Genomic DNA, 17500 nt, shown 5'->3' on the forward strand with positions numbered 1-17500 from the left:
AGTTCTTCGAAGTGTCTTCTCTTCTGATAATCTTTGGATTTCATCCGTGGACTATATATATGTATATATATATGTGTGTGTGTGTGTGTGTGTGTATGCTTGTGTGTGGAGGCGCAATGGCCCAGTGGTTAGGGCAGCGGACTCGCAGTCGGAGGGTTGCGATTTCGATTCCCAGACCGGGCGTTGTGTTTATTGTGCGAAAACACCTAAGCTCCGAGGTGTTTATCTTCCATCTTTTGCCTGTTTCAGTCATTAGACTGCGGCCAAGCTGGGGCACAGCATCAAAGAAGTTTTAGTCAAACGAAATCGAGCCCAGTACTTTTTCTATCGATATCTATTGCCGAACTGTTAGCTTACGGAGATGTAAACACACCAACACCGGTTGCCAAGCGGTGCTGGGTGACAAACACAGACTTACAACACAACACACACACACATATATATACATATTTTTTTTTTAAACGTTACTACTTCATATGTATGCATAATCTTTTACAAGTTTAAGTCATTAGACTGTGGTCATGCTGGGGGCACTATCTCATTGACTGCAGAACTTATTTTCGTTTTTAACCCCGATACTTATGCTAGCGGTCTATTTTGTATTTATTCATATATATCTAAATTAATAAACATAAATGTCTGTCTGTCCGTCTGTGACCCCTGTATCTCAGCCTACATTTGTTCTACATAGACATATTATACCTTTTTGGAACCAGGATGATTCTGGGATTGAAAATCTGCCCTTAATTTGGTTCTTGACCTTCCAGCATTTAAAAGTATTTTGGCTGCTATTTCTAGCAAGTAAAGCTTGGCTGATTCACACCATCTTGGTTGGCGTTTGTCAGATGACATCAGAGATCAAAGCGGAGATAAATGACATTCGCTTCTTTAATTTCACATCGAGATAAGAACTTTGGGACAAATTGGCCAACAGTTGGAATTCAACTTGGGACTGGAACAACAGAACGATTGCATCACAGAATTAATTCTCATCCGTCCTTAACCTCTCATCAAACACCACCAGGGTATTTAGTCATTATAGACGTATTACAGTCATGCTATTTAGCTCTCTTTAGTTTGGGGTCCCAGGCCTCTCCAGGGGCCAGCTTAAAAGTCTGCATGGAGTGCGCCTTTTTAAGCGAGTATACACATAAAACAGTGAAGCTTGGTGCAGTACTCCAGCTTGGCAGATCCTGTCAAACCGTCCAACCCATGCCAGCATGGAAGACGGACATTAAACCACAATGACAATGATGATGACAAAAACAACAAACAAATTAAATAAAGTAAAACAATTTTATTTTGTTTTAAACTATTGTTTTTTGGGGGTTGTTTTTTTTTTTGCCCTTTTTTTAACGAGAATTTCCTGAAACAAAATGAAATAAGAAAATCTGGAGGCGGGCAGGGGGGGGGAGGAAACCATTAAGGGTGGTGATGACATGTGACGGTTTGTCTGCCCCCTACCCTCTCCCTATTTAACAGTTCTACCACCAAAACTGAGGATGGTGGTGGTGGAGGTGGAGGTGGTGATGGAGAGTTAAAGGAGGGTTAGGGCCCAAGAAATGGTGGTGGTGGTGGGTCTGGGAATGATTTGCATATGGTGGTGGTGGTGGTGGTGGTGGATGGTAGGCTGTGGTGGTAGTGGTGGAAGAGGTGTTTGCTGTGGGGGTGGGAGGTTATAAGAGAATCAAAGATGACAGTGGTGGTGGTGGTGGTGGTGATGGAGTTTAGATGTTTATAATGAGAGTGACTGATGGTGATGGCCATGGTTGGATTGGTGGTATGATAAGAATGGTGGAAGATGATCACTTCTTTGATGACATTGCCTGCTTGCTGGCCTCCCGTCGCCGCTTCGTGATGGGGTTTCGGGGGTCGAAGAGCTCGTAGCGATCCACGTCGTGGACGTTGGCATCCAGGACTTTCAAGTCTGGTTCGATGAAGTGTAACTTGTGCCGTAACCTGCCACAGAGAGAATAAGAGTCAGTAAGAGAGAGAGAGAGAAGGAGAGAGATATAGATAGATAGATAGATAGATAGACGGATGGACGGACGGACAGACAGACGGACAGATAGACAGGTAGGTAGCCAGACAGACAGACAGATAGATAGAAGAAGTTTTAGTTGAATGAATTAAACCCAGGACTTATTTTTTTCTAATATCAATTTAGATTTCAGGCAATGACACATTAGACTATGTAGTCCTAGATACACTATGCCTGAATAAAAGATGAAATGGTCACAACTGGAACATCTCTGATCATAGGTCTACTGGATCAGGACTGACCTGGGGCTAAACAACAACAACAACAACAAAAAAGAGCACATTAGATAAGGTAGTCCTAGATACACTATGACTGAATATATGATGAGGTGGTCACAACTGGACACCTCTGATCATAAGTCCACTGGATCAGGACTGACCTGGGGCTAAACAACAGCTACTCACCAAGACATATCATTGATGTCGTCTGTGTCGTCATCAGGGATCGTGTCACCCTTGTTCTGGTCATCTTTGCTCTCTGCCTCGTCATCATCGGAATAATCGCCGCCGACCTTCTGGGCCGCACGGAGCCGATTCTGGAACTTGGACAGCAAATCAAGTGTGATTTCTTCACGGTTGGGTCCATTCTTGCCTTGTTGGTATTTCAGCTCTTTGTATTTCTCCCGTTCTTTGCGGAACTCTGCCACGACTTCACTCTTTGTTCCTGGGTCAGTGTGTTCTATGACAGAGAAAGAGAGAGAGAGAGAGAGTGAGGAAATGAGAGAGCAAGGAGAGAGAAAAAGAGAAGAGGACAAGGGACAGGGGGAGGAGCAGACAAATGTGTATATACACCATACACAAAACATGTGTGTATGCATGTATTTATACACATAAACTTTCATATACGTATAATATATACATACATATGAGGTGAGCCCATAAAAATACATGTTATGCTGAAACATATGTAGCAATGTATATCAATAAAAATATAAAAATTTCCATCCATAAAATATTTCTCGTTATTAATACATTTATCTGACACTACACAGAGTACCACTTACATAACAATCCCATACAGTCAACTCGGAAGGTTGGGAATACATATATATACACATACATACATATATATATATATACGACAGGCTTCTTCCAGTTTCCGTCTACCAAATCCACTCACAAGCATTGGTCAGTCTGAGGCTATGGTAGAAGACACTTGCCCAAGGTGCCACACAGGGGGACTGAACCCAGAACCATGTGGTTGGGAAGCAAGCTACTTACCACACAGCCACTCCTGCACCTATATATAACATACATACATATATACTTATAAATATATATATATATATATATATATATATATGTATGAAATTTGAATAAGAAAACAAAGAAATATTTTAAAATGTCTTTAAATTCTTCCTGTACCAATTCTGCTTTCAATGCCAGTTCAAGGAAAAGTTCAAAGAGGAAATATTTGAGGTTTTAGGTCTTAGAGTAGCATTTCTCTACACCTGCCACAAAGGTGAGCTTTTACGTTGCACCAGATTTTTGCTCTATACTGTGTGTGTGTGTGTGTGTGTGTGTATACACACACACAAATGGATGAACTAAGAAAGCGAACCTCTACAACAGTGGTTCCCGACCTTTTTTATGCCCCACACCACTAAAAAACCTTTAATATGCTCTCGCACCCCTTAAAGTAATAATTTATATAAAAATAAAGGTGCCCGGGGCAATTGCCCTCTTTGACACCCTATAAATCCGACCCTGCTCGCATCCTCTGGAATGCTATCTCCACACCCCTGGTTGGGAAACCCTGCTCTACAAGGAAACTAGATTTCATTAACAGCCAAATCTCCCTCAAATCACATTTACTTCTCCTAAGCATGAAACCCAATTACTGTGATTACATTATATCTTAGAAAAATCGACCATTACAAGCCAACAGGCTCTAACAACAGACACCCATTGCAATTGAAGAAGTCACCCTCCTCACCTTTCTCTTCCTTGGCGTTGACTACCTTGGGGTATTTCATCTCGCGGATTTCTTTCTTCAGTTTTTCAGATTCTAAGTGAAGCTCTTCACTGTGGAAACAACAAAAAGTACACACGAATAAGTGGCTTCAGACGGTGCAACATGATGGCCCCTACGTTGAATTTGGGGCTGCTTTGGTTGTAAAAGAAAATTAAGTGACCAAAATATTGTAAAACTTTGAGTCAACATAAAACAAGCAAGTAAATAACAGGTGGGGAAACTCTTCTGGTTAAAAACAAACCTGAGACTGTCCCAACCAGTCCTTCTGCACTTTGAAAGCCCAGTGGAATAGTAGGGTTAGTAACAGGAAGAGCGCCCAGATGCAAAAGGATGTCTTAGTAATATATATTCATCTAACCCATGCTAGCATGGGAAAACAGACATAAATATGAATGAGAGAGACACACACACACATACATGTAACCACACAAACATAAACATACCTTAACAACTACACACACACACACATATACAGAATAGGAACCGTAACAAGTACACACACAAAACACACATACATAATCATATACACACACATATACACATACATAATAAGTATACGCACAAAACACTTACACACACAAAAACACACACACACAAACATCCATACATATAAACATAACAAACACACACACAAGCATATGCTAACAAGTACACACACACACAACAAAAAAGTAGGGGTTCTAAAACTGTACCTTCTTGTCAGTTTCTTCTCTGGAGTTCCCTTCTTACTGTCAACAACATTAGAGTCCTTCAGGGCTTTCAGGGGCCGCTGTTGTGTTCGTTCCTCCTCCGGCCCCTCATCGTCCCCACCATCCCCATCTTTAGGGGTCGGTTTACTCTTCTTGGCCACCGGTTCGTCTGCCACCCTCTCTTCTCCACTCTCCCCATCACTGGCTGACTGCAAGTACAGAGAATAGGGGTCACTGCAAGTATGGAGAACAGGGGCCAGCAGGGTTTGGCGGGTGGGTAGGTGAGCAGAGAGTACAGCGTGTGTGGGGGTTCTGTGTGCACCTGTGTGTGTGTGTGTGTGTGTGTGAGTTGGCCTGTGCACATGTACATGGTATACTGTGTGTGTATGTGTAGCAGTATGTGTGTGTGTGTGTGTGGTAGCCTACATGTGTGGTTGTGTGGTTGTATGTATATAGTTGTATGTGTGTACTGGAGTGTTGCCAGTACCGCCTGACTGGCCTTCGCGCGGGTGAGACGTAAAAGCACCCACTACACTCTCGGAGTGGTTGGAGTTAGGAAGGGCATCCAGCTGTAGAAACTCTGCCAAATCAATCAGATTGGAGGCTGGTGTTGCCATCTGGTTTCACCAGTCCTCAGTCAAATCGTCCAACCCATGCTAGCATGGAAAGTGGACGTTAAACGATGATGATGATGATGATGATGATGATGTGGCTGAGTGTGTGTGTGGCTGTATGCATGTATGTAATTGTATGTGTGTGTGTATGAGACAAAGTATATATGTGGCTGAGTGTGTGTTTGACTGTATGTAATTGTATGTGTGACTATATATATATATCCATCCGTACACACATACAAGAATGTACATACGTTACTCTTGGCAGCATCTTCATTCTCCTGTGTTTCTTCTTCGTGGTCAATGGCTGGAGTGGCGCTCAGTTTCGGATCATCGGTCAAGTCATGGCTGCTTTTACTTTTCCCACGCATGTCCTGCACAAAATAATAATAATAATAATAATAATAATGATATGCCTCCCCACCAGAAATCACCGAGAGTCAAGAAACTTACTGTATACATTGGTAGGCCATTAAAATAAACGAACCAGATGGTCATGTGACAGAAACAAAAAGGGGGGAAGAAAGAAAGAAAAAAGAAAACAAAATAAACGAGGGGGGAAATTATTATTACTGTCATTATGAAGAGGAGGGGAGGAGGAGGAGGAGGAGGAGGAAGAGGAGGGGAATAATAATAATGATGATAATAATTTCAAATTTTGGCGCAGGGCCAGTAATCTGAGGGGGGTACATTGTGCCTATATAGATCCCCACTGCCACCGTCGATGCCCACCCTGTCATGGATTGTCTCTCTTCCACTGTATTCTTTTTCCTTACCTTTGTAGCTTTGTTCACTTCGACTTCATCCTCTTCAGCCTCCTCCCCGAACGACAAAAGGTTGAAATTTCTGCAAAGAAAGAATGGATTTTAAATGCCATTGCACAACCATCGCTGCTTTTAACATCTGCTTTTCCATGGTTGCATGGATCGGAAGGGAATTACTAAAGCAGCTTTCTATGACTGGATGCCCTTCCTGCCACCAATTTTTTTACCATTTTCCAAGTAAAGTAACAGTTTTTTTCTTTCATCAGGACGCTTTTATAGAAACGGTTGGCATGAGGAAGGGCATCCAGCCGTAGAAACCAGGCCAAAACAGAACATTGGATCCTGGCACAGCTCTACAGCTCTGGTCAAACCGTCCAACCCAGCATGAACAAGAGAAGTTAAATGATGATGATGATGATGATGATATATATATATATATAGATTATTCGAATTTTATAGTCTTAATTATCCATCACAGCTGGTTTTACCAATAAGTTTTGCATGAAGAATACAATTGAATGTTAGGCAACAAAATGGTTACATAAACACGTTCATCATAGGAAGCTGACATGGAAGGGAATATGGCGATTGCTCTCCACATTCCAGAGGTGGATTAGCACGACCGGTTGGCATCTACTGTAAAAAGGTGGTGGAATGAAAAACGGACCAGGGAAATGTGCTCAGAGTTATGTCCCTTGGTTAGGTATATTGTGAAAAGTTTCTATCAATAATATGGGTTACTCTGCGAGGATGAGGTGTGTGGAGCAGTGTTATATGCATAAAATTTTCTGGGGGTTTTATATATATATATAAGCTTTTCTGGGGGGTGTAGGTATATATAGTACTGTGTTTTTTATCCTGTTTTCTTTGTGTTGCTTTATATATATATACATATATATATATATATATATATATATATATATATATATATATACGCACTCATATATATATATATATATATATATATATATATATATACATATATATATATACATATATATATATATGTATAAATACATACATACATACATAATAAAGACCCCCCTCGGTCATGACTGACCATGGGATTGCACCTAGAAAGTTCCCTTCCCAGGCACAAGTCCTGGCAAGGTTGTTTATGGAAGACCTGCAGTCACCCATGCATACCGGCCTCTCCTCTCCATGCCACTGATGTTATCCAAGGGAAAGGCAAAGGGGCCGATACAACTTGGCACCAGTGACGTCACAATTCATTTCTACAGCTGAGTGAACTGGAGCAATGTGAAATAGAGTGTCTTGCTCAAGAACACCATACGCAGCCTGGTCTGGGATTTGAACTCATTACTTCATGATTGTGAGTCCGACGCTCTAACCACTGAGCCATGCGCCTTCACTACATACATATAGGCATACAAATATATATACATGCATACCTGTATATATATATATATATGTATGTGCCAAGATAGATGTATCAATGATGAGAGAGAATTGGGAATGTGTGTGTGTGTGCTATATTTCAAAAATAGGACCATCATGGCAGAGACTAAACATCTTTGGCTGTAGAGCTACGGCCTCAAGACCGACCCAGATCTGAACAACAACAACAGCAATAGTACAAACTGCTGTAAAAAGCTACGGGCCACTGCCTGCCACTTACTTGGTTGCCTTTGATTGGCTTTTGTTCTTCTTCTCCTCCGTCTTCTCCTTCTTCGGTCGCTTCAACTGCCTGGGGACAATGTCATCAAATGGGTTCGATAATACCTGGGGGTAAGAACAGCAAGGGTCAACAAATTAAGAACTGCAGTCATTGGTCAAACAGACACCAAGACTTACCATGTGGTCACCTGAAACCTTGACCTTCGTTTTCCTCAGCCGAGCAATCTTCTATTTAAGAGGCTTGGCTATGTCTATTCCTTTGCCTTTCTGCTTCTCTATCCGTGGGTCAAAAGCGCACGCAACATCAATTATAGAGCACATGTGGTCACACCTGACCCACCACCAGGTCTGGCTGGTTGTGCTCAAACACCTGCTCCATTTGGATTGGGGAAGCCAGACAAATGCTTAGCGGCATCTCAGATGTTTTTATGTCCTCACTTCAAATTCTGCCGAGGTAGACTTTGCCCTTCATCCTTTCAGGGTCGATAAAATAAGTACCAGTTGAACACTGGGGTTAGGGTTAGGGTTAGACATAGCTGCTCCCTTAAAATTGCTGGCCTTGTGCCAAAATTTGAAAGCAAAGGCTGAAAGGCATGAGGACAGATACATCCCTCTTTTTGTAAAGGTCTCATTGACTTCTTCAAGTCTCACTTGAAAAGGAAATTGAGAGTGGAGAGGAAAGTGCTGTCCTCGAGTGAGTTTATTGAAAGGTGGGTGAAAGTTGGAAAAATGGCAAGAATGGATGCTACCTCTCTAAGTGTAGACCTGTGAGTTGCAGAGAAGGAATTGGTGAGGGCACTTGCTCCTGAGATTTCAGGGAAATCTTGGAGAGTGGGGTTCCTCGATTATCCTTAGAGGCCTTCCAGTATCAGGAGGGTCACATCTCTATGATCCTCCTCACCACTTTTTTTTTTTACCTCAGTGCTCTTGTTATTATTATTATTATTATTATTATTATTATCATAATTATTATTATTATTATTGCTACTACAACGACAACAAAATATACTCACTTCAGTTGAGGTGATCTTTGGTGGACAGTAGGGTCGGTCATTCGGTCCGATACCGACTTCTTGTAGCTTCAACATGTTGTAGATTGTATTACCAGTCACCTGAACAGACACAAAACATTCACATCAATCAGATAAATGACTTATAAATCAAACAAATCAAACGACACACGTGACTAAAGATCAGGTTTTGTGTTTGTCTGTTTGAGGATTTTAGGTTAAAACTTCTAGCGTCTGTACGTGTAAAGGGGTCAGTTGTTAAGTGAGACAATTACTGGACTGTGGTCAGAGAACGAATCACATTGGTCTGGTAACTACAAAGCCAGGTGAAAATTATTATTGACAACCAAATGGACGGTGGTCAGAGACTAATGTAATTATGGCTGACCATGAATTTTAAGAGATTTCCTCTCAAAGGTGCAAATGTGGTTAAGATTGTTTTACGAGCTGAGACGAAACAACAACAACAAAGGGAGGGTGGTACCTTACCTTGCCGAATATGGTGTGTTTCTGGGCAAGCTCTGGGGTGGAGCCAAGCGTGAAGAAAAACTGACTTCCATTGTCACTGGGTCCTGCATTTGCCATGGCAACCAGACCACGGCGGACGAACCGCAGCCGAGAATGGAATTCATCCTGTTGAATAATGGAGAGAGAGAGAGAGAGAGAGATAAAGAAAGAGAAGTGACAGAGTGGCAGGGAGAGGGAGACATGTTAGGGGGGAGAGAGAGAGGAAGTGATAGGTGGGGGGGGAGAGAAAAAAAACGAAAGAGAAAGAAAAGTGTTAAAAAGTAGGGAGGGAGAGAGAGGTGGTAGAAGATAGAGAGAGAGAGAGAGAGAGAGAGAGAAACAATGATGAAGATTGCTATAAATTATGCTAATATGTTAAGAGTTACACACACACGTGTAAAGAGAAAGAGAGAAAGTGTGTGTGTGTGAGAGAGAGAGAGAGAGAGAGAGAGAGAGAGAGAGAGAGAGAGAGAGAGAGAGAGAGAGAGAGAGAAAGTGTGTGAGAGAGACAGACAGACAGAGAGAGAGAGAGACACAGAGAGAGATAGAGAGACAGACAGAGAGAGAGACAGACAGACAGACAGACAGACAGACAGACACAGAGAGAGAGAGAGACAGACAGACAGAGAGAGAGAGTGATAAGGGCAATATTCAAGACTGACCTTGAAGGGATAGCCATATATGGATTCGCCGCCTTCACCTGTGCCTTCGGGGTCGCCACACTGAGCAATAAAGTTGGGTATGATACGATGGAAGATGGTGCCATCGTAATAACCTTCCAGACACAACTGGATGAAGTTCCTGGACGCCTTCGGAGTCTCCTTCGACCATAATTCCACATCAATGTCTCCGACTGTGGTTTTGAGAAGAACCTGGACGACAAAAAGAAAAAAGGAGAAAACAAATAAAAAGGGGTGGGCTTGGACAGGATTGAGCCTGTGCATCTTGGACGGTAAGACAATTGGAAATGGTGGTGGTGGTTGCAGTGGGAGTAGTAGTAGTAGTAGTAGCAGCAGCAGCATTGGTGGTAGGAGTAGTAGTGGTAGTAGTAGTAGTAGTAGTAGTAGTGTAGTGATGGTGGTAGTAGTAGTAGTAGCAGCAGTATATATATATATATATATATATATATATATATATATATATATATATATATGTATATGTATGTATATAGGGAGATGTACTTGCATAGCAAGTGACCTGATCTGAGATCGTGTGCTGGAACGAAAACAATTGCAGCATGGAAGGTGTTTAGAAGCCATTTAAAATAACACACAAAATCCGTTAGATTCACTTCAACATTTCAATTTAATTCGCCAAAATATTTTTATCACTTTGAGACCGCAACCTGTTCACTGACAAAATTCCGTGCTGCATCACCCTAACCCTGAGATGCCACAAGGAATTTTGTCAGTGAACAGGTTGCGGTCTCAGAGCGACGAAAATATTTTGGCAAATTAAATTTAAGTGTTGAAGTGAATCTAACGGATTTTGTGTGTTATTTTAAATGGCTTCTAAACACCTTCCACGCTGTAATTGTTATATATATATATATATATATATATATATATATACATATATATAAGGCAATGCTCCAGCATGACTGTGATCAAGTGACTGAAACAAATATAACACAAAAAAATATATTAGAGACCCTCCAGAGCATTTGAGAGAAATCAATTTCATGTGTTCCCTTATTCTCTGTGGCATCTGTGTGTCTTCTACATCCAGACTCCACTTCCTCCATCAAACCTTCCTGTAACTCCTCAGCCTCGACAAATTCTTACTGACCGATGCAAGCACGGGAAAAAAAATGGACATTGGAACAATGATGATGATCGTGATGATCATGGTGTCATGTGATGTGAGTCGCTGGCAGCCATCAGTCGCATCCAGAGCACAAGCAGCTGTCATGTGACTTCATGACGACCAGAAGTCGTAACCAATGAAAGCAAGGTCTGTTGAGTTCAAACATTGAAGGAAAGAAACTACCATTTTGGTGAATGTCAGAAGCAGTGAACAGGATGAAGGCCACAACATGGCATGGTGAGCATTGACAACGAAATACCATCAATAGCATTCGGGGTGCAGGAGTATTAAGCAGTTATCTTTGTTGGGGGTGGATGACTGATCTATATGCTCCCTCTCTTCCCCCTCTTTCTCTCGCTCTCTATACATACATACATACATATATATATATATATATATATATATATATATATATATATTGTTTTCCTGTCTTGTTTTCTTTTCCGTTTCTTTTTTCCTGTCTTGTTTTCTGTCTGCCACTACATTCCTCCATGGCACAAATTTAATTTGTGCATACAAATTTAATTTGTGATCCATGGGAAGAGCCATTTTAACAATGCATCCTGCCCTACTCTTCAAAACGCCTGTGTTAGAATGGGGGTAGCTGAAGAAGGAAAATGTTCTCTATGTGCGTTCTGTACTCTGGTTATTATTATTTTTTTGTCTACGTTTTGTTTGCAATGTCCTGTACCCAGATATGCACCTATATATACAGGTAGACGTAGGTATGCACATACCTGTATGTATATATGCATATACTCATTTATTATGTGTTTTATATATATATATATATATATATATATATATATATATATACATACATATGAAAGGCAAAGTTGACCTCAGCGGAATTTGAACCCAGAACGTAGCGGCAGACAAAATACCGCTAAGAATTTCACCCAGCGTGCTAAAGATTCTGCCAGCTCGCTACCTTCGTCAACAAAGTATTATTAAGCTGAAACTGTTGTTGCAAATGGAATGGTGAAATTATTTTTTTCCTTTTCTGAAAAAAAAAAAAGCAATGTTTTGGACTTACAACACTTTTGCATAATAGCAACATTACATATATATATATATATATGTGTGTGTGGTTGTGTGGTAAGAAGCTTGCTTCTCAACTTTTACATCCATCGCCCCCCACCCCCACCCACCACCTTTGGCCGCACCATTATCACCCCACTTTTCTTCTACACCCCCCTTGGGAACTTTGCACGGGGGGGGGGGCAATACTGCCCGCTTTGGGAACCAGGAAAGCAGATGCTAAATGATGATGATGATGATGATGCTAGTATCGACTAAGCAGCTCCCTTCATCGTGACTGCCAGAGCCTGTACCTAAATTAAACCCTATAAGAGATTAACCCCATCTTTCTTTCTCTTCATATATATATATATATATATATATCTCCATATCTTGGGTCTCTCTTGTCCAGAGGAATAAAAAAAACAAACAAGGGTTTGTAATAACGATTTAGAAATGAAATAAACCAGGGCTATGGAGTCGCAGTCGTAGAGTCAGTAAAACTATACTGACCTCTGACTCACAATATCTTTATTCTTTAATATAAACCAGTTGTAACCTATCGACTGACTCAGAGTCCAAGCTTATGCATATGTGCACCAACATCACTTGATTATATAAAGAGGAGTCAGAATCGGAGTCAGGGGTGCCAATAGTAGAGGAGTCGGAGTCAGAAGGTTTTTGTTTTGACTCCACAGCCCTGAAATAAACAGCAAAACCCATTATTTCTCCTGGTTTTTACGTTCTGATCTCAAATTGCGTCGATGTCAACTTTGCCTTTCATCCATCTGAGGGTCGATAAATAAAGTACAAATTGAAACACTCGGGGCGATGGAACTGACTTTCCCCGTCCCTCCAAAATCGCTAACCTTCTGCTTAAGCAATTATTTGTTCCGTCCTTTTACGTTCTGAGATCAAATCCTACGGATGCCAGCTTTGTCTTTCGTCCCTCTGTTGGGTCGATAAAATAAAGTACCAGTCAAATACTAGGGTCGATGGTATTGACTTGTCCCTTCCTTTCCTCAAAACTGCGGGCGTTTGTTTCTAAATCCGAAAGCATTGTTTGTTCCGGCTCTTTACATTCCGAGTTCAATTCCCGTCGAAGTCAACTTCGTGTTTCATCTCTCCAGAGGTCGATAAAAATAAAATATCGGACAAATATGGGACTAGATGGTACCGACGAACCCCTTTTCCTTTCTTCAAAACTCCCGACCTTGTGCCTAAATCAGAAATCATTTCTCCTGGCTCTTTGCGTTTTGAGTTCAAATCGCACGGAAGCCAGCTTTGCTTTTCATCCCTCTCTGGGGTTGATTAAATGAAGAACGAGTCAAAGAACTAGGGTGGATGATATCGACTCACCCTGACCCTTCAAAATATCAAGCTTCGTGCCTAAAGAATTAATTGCTCCAACTCGTTAAGTTCTGAGCTCAAATCCCGCCGAGGCCCGCTTTCCCTTTTGTTCCTCCAGGGGTCCTTAAAATAAAGTACAGGTCAAAACCCCGAGGTATATCGTTTCGACTAACCTTCTCCCGGCCGCAAAACCACTGCAGCTTTGTCTAAATTGAACCCATCACATAATATACGAGATTAAAGACGAACCCGTCCTTTTCTCTCGGTCGAGTCTCTTGTCCAAGGATTTGTAAAACGATTTCGGAATAAAACGATTATCGAGCAAGATCAAACGATGCAGGGATATAAAAAGGAAGGTTATTGGCTACTCACCTTCCCGTTGCTGGGAGGCTCTTGGATATAAATGTTACTCATTGACGGGGAAGAAAAGCCGACGGACAGAAAACAGTTCTGTTGCGAAGAAGCCTGGCCTGTCAGTAGTCACTAATGCATCAACAACGGTCCGCGTCGGATATTATATTCTAGAAAAACAATATAGAAATTTGAAAGATATTATAGCAATTAATAAAGCTTTTATGAAGAAAATCTTGTAATTACAAGATAACTGTTGCGTGTGGTCGGTGGATGTAAACGTTATTGTTAATATTTCATGGTTGTGACAGATATAACTGCTATGTTATCGCTTACTTTTGCCTGGTTTGGTTTATTTTTAATACGGAAGTCAGGGGCGATAATCCTTGTTAGCGGTGGAAAGACAAAAATTAACATTTGTGAATGCAAGCATGTATTTTCGTAAATATATGCAAATGTATGCTAATATATGCTTACTGGTCGTAGACCTGCGGGATCAAATCTACCTGGGACTAAAAGAAGGAATAGTCACAGGTGGAACGCCTTCTGTCCTACCTAGGTCTGCTGGAGAACGACTGACCTGGGGTTAAAAAGCAATATCAACGACAAAGGAGTACGCAGTGCGTACTTACGCAATTGTGCCCCCCCCCCTATCATCGTCGACTTTGTTTCCTCATAACTTTCCAGAAAAATATTTTTTAATAAAATTGTGTGAAAGTACATTTCAAATGGTGTAGATTCTGATTTCATTACTTTTATTATATTAGACTTAAATATATAAATAAGAGGGAGAAGAAGAAGGAAAAAAAAAAAAAAAATTCGCCACCTTGGGTTGAAAATTTTGGGGCACTGGGTTCGATTCCAGGCAGTGACCTGAACAATAATAATAATTAATAAAATCGAAAAATACCTTTAATTCTAGGTCTGCTGGAGCAGGGTTGACTTGGGGTTAAAAAAGACAAAAACAAGTAAAAAAAACATTAGATAGTGTAGTCCTAGATAAACTTACGTTTATGTCTGAATAAAAGACAGGATGGTCACAGTTGAAGCATCTTTAGATTCAGGTTTGTTGGATCAGGACTGACCTGGGGCTGAACAACAACAAGGAAGGACACATCAGGTAATGTAGTCCTAGATACACTATGCCTGAATAAAAGATGGGATGGTCATGGCTGGAACATCTCTGATCATAGGTCTACTGGATCAGGACTGACCCAGGGCTAAACAACAAAGAAGGACACATAAGATAATGTAGTCCTAGATACACTATGCCTGAATAAAAGATGGGATGGTCACATTTGGAATTGCTGGATCAGTAATGATCAGGGGCTAAACAACAGCAGCAACAACATCCAGAGATACATTTGATAATGTAGTCCAAGATACACTATGCTTTACGAAAAGATAACATGGTTTTCATATCCTTTATGTGAGAGTGTGTAATCAAAAGGAGATTTGACTGCTGTTTTTAGCAGGCCAGACGACCACATGAGGGTTATCTCCTCAGGACCAATCCCCTAATCCCTGTTTAAACAGATTTTGACCCCTACAGAAACTCTTCTAGGTTAATCCTCTCCAGTGTCGTTCAGTTCGTCGGAATACAATGCTGCTTTGGGGCTTGTTGTTATTTAGCCCTAGGTCAATCCTGGCATGGCCACCCTGTCCTTCTTTCACACATTGTGGGCATTGTATACCTACGACTACATTATCTCATGTGTTCTTTATCAAGAGAGTAAGGTGTGATTTGAGGGAGATTTGGCTGCTATTTCTAGCAGGTCTACCTACCATGTAGAGGCCTCCCTCATTGGCTCATACAAACATATATACATAGATGAGAGAGTAGGGTGTGATTTGAGGGCGATTTGGCTGCTATTTCTAGCAGGTCTAGCTACCATGTAGAGATCTCCCTCATTGGCTCATACATACATAGATGAGAGAGTAGGGTGTGATTTGAGGGAGATTTGGCTGCTATTTCTAGCAGGTCTAGCTACCACGTAGAGGTCTCCCTCATTGGCTCATACATATATCCATAGATGAGAGAGTAGGGTGTGATTTGAGGGAGATTTGGCTGCTATTTCTAGCAGGTCTAGCTACCACGTAGAGGTCTCCCTCATTGGCTCATAAATATATCCATAGATGAGAGAGTAGGGTGTGATTTGAGGGAGATTTGGCTGCTATTTCTAGCAGGTCTAGCTACCATGTAGAGGCCTCCCTCATTGGCTCATACATACATATATACATAGATGAGAGAGTAGGGTGTGATTTGAGGGAGATTTGGTTGCTATTTCTAGCAGATCTAGCTACCATGCAGAGGCCTCCCTTGTTGGCTCATACATATATACATAGATAAGACAGTAGAATATGATTCGAGGGAGATTTGGCTGCTATTTCTAACAGGTCTAGCTACCATGTAGAAATCACCTTCATTGGCTCATTACATAAGACAGTCAGGTATTATTTGAGGGAGATTTGGCTGCTATTTCTACCACAACTATCTCCCTGGCCGACTGTCAGTCAAACTTTTGCTAACCCCCTTTTATCCTTTGACAGAACAAAGGGGTTAAAGATTTAACTCTTTCAGGTGTTACAGAAATCAGCAATAAGCCAGCCATTGATCCCTGTTAATCCATCTTAATCCTTGCAAATTCCTGATAATCAGGGACCTCAAAGTACAAATATTTATAGTCATTCAACTGTAGAGCATGAATTCTCTGGCATCTAAGGATCTTTAACCATTAGTGTATTGTTTTTTTTATAACCCTTGGTCAAGCCCTGGTCCAGCAGACCTATGAACAAAGGTGTTCCAGCCATGACCATCTGATTGATTATTTAGACATAGTGTACCTTGGAGCATATTATTTAGTGCGTTCTTTGTTATAGCAGCTGTTGTTTAGATACAAGTCAGTCTTGTTCCATATATAAGTAGAGACACATGCAGGAATCTATCTATCTATCTATATATATATATATATACAGATATAGGGCAGGGAATTGCCAATTAGTAATAAAATTAATAATTAACAATTTTGCCAAGTAGTTAGAGAAAAATTTGTAGTTTGGAATCAGTAGTTCTTTGACTGCTATTTCTAAATTTTCAGTATGTTGGTGAAGCATTTCATGCTAAGCCCTATATATTTATGATTATCTATCTATATATATATATATATAAATTTATCTATCTATCTATCTATCTATCTATCTATCTATATATATATATATATATATATATATATATATATATATACATATATATATATATGTATCAATTTATCTATCTATCTACCTACCTCTATCTATCTACCTGTCTACCTTTCTATCATTGAATCAGGGGTGGTGGTCCCAGGTGGATTGGTATCGGAAAGGGTTAATTAATGCACCAATAAACTTAATTTCTATATACAAACATTCATACCCACATCAACTGTCAAAACACAAAACCCCTAACCCTCCCTCCAAATCCTGGCCCTCACCAAACCCAGGTTTGCCACCAAGTTGACAAAAAATAAACCTGTCACTTATCCAGACCATCAAATTAAACTTAATCACCGTTTTTAATTACCACCCCTCTCCCATTCTTGGGCTAATTATTTTTTCCTATACCTTCTCCCTCCGCTCAACAATTTACCTGTTGTGCCCACGCAAATAAACAGAAAAAATCATTACCTTTAATTGAAATACAAACACCTACCAGGTACAATTTACCTGCAAAAAAATTCAGTGGTTGTGTTGAAAGAAG

At 40.7% G+C, this 17500-nt stretch overlaps 2 protein-coding genes across 2 annotated transcripts in view; both read right to left on the bottom strand.

The window, feature by feature from the left end:
• The window catches only part of LOC106881814 (coiled-coil domain-containing protein 40), a 20585-nt gene extending 20191 nt beyond the window's left edge, over positions 1 to 394 (bottom strand). Inside the window, exon 1 of the mRNA XM_014932329.3 lies at positions 1 to 394. This exon is cut by the window's left edge and continues 300 nt beyond it. The gene's annotated coding sequence lies outside the window, so the exon portion shown is untranslated.
• Positions 395 to 1282: 888 nt separating this feature from the next.
• Positions 1283 to 13891, bottom strand: LOC106881813 (spliceosome-associated protein CWC27 homolog). The gene is made up of 11 exons (XM_089344769.1): positions 13786 to 13891; positions 9900 to 10109; positions 9220 to 9363; positions 8734 to 8832; positions 7722 to 7825; positions 6095 to 6164; positions 5573 to 5692; positions 4708 to 4913; positions 3977 to 4065; positions 2446 to 2719; positions 1283 to 1959 (listed from the first exon to the last, which is right to left on the bottom strand). The coding sequence occupies exons 1-11, from the start codon at positions 13825 to 13827 to the stop codon at positions 1806 to 1808; spliced, it is 1512 nt and encodes a 503-aa protein (XP_089200895.1). The 5' UTR covers positions 13828 to 13891; the 3' UTR covers positions 1283 to 1805.
• Between the last annotated feature and the right edge of the window lie 3609 nt (positions 13892 to 17500).

Source organism: Octopus bimaculoides, chromosome 28 (genome assembly GCF_046866305.1).
Source record: "Octopus bimaculoides isolate indiv1 chromosome 28, ASM4686630v1, whole genome shotgun sequence".
Lineage (NCBI taxonomy): Eukaryota > Metazoa > Mollusca > Cephalopoda > Octopoda > Octopodidae > Octopus > Octopus bimaculoides.

Excerpts from the sequence above, each read along its gene's own strand:
- LOC106881813 (XM_089344769.1), bottom strand. The coding sequence starts at position 13,827 with ATGAGTAACATTTATATCCAAGAGCCTCCCAGCAACGGGAAG. Across the intron at positions 7,826-8,733 it reads CAAAGATCACCTCAACTGAA|GTATTATCGAACCCATTTGA; the intron begins GTGAGTATATTT and ends TCTTACCCCCAG. Across the intron at positions 4,066-4,707 it reads GAGAAGAAACTGACAAGAAG|TGAAGAGCTTCACTTAGAAT; the intron begins GTACAGTTTTAG and ends TTGTTTCCACAG.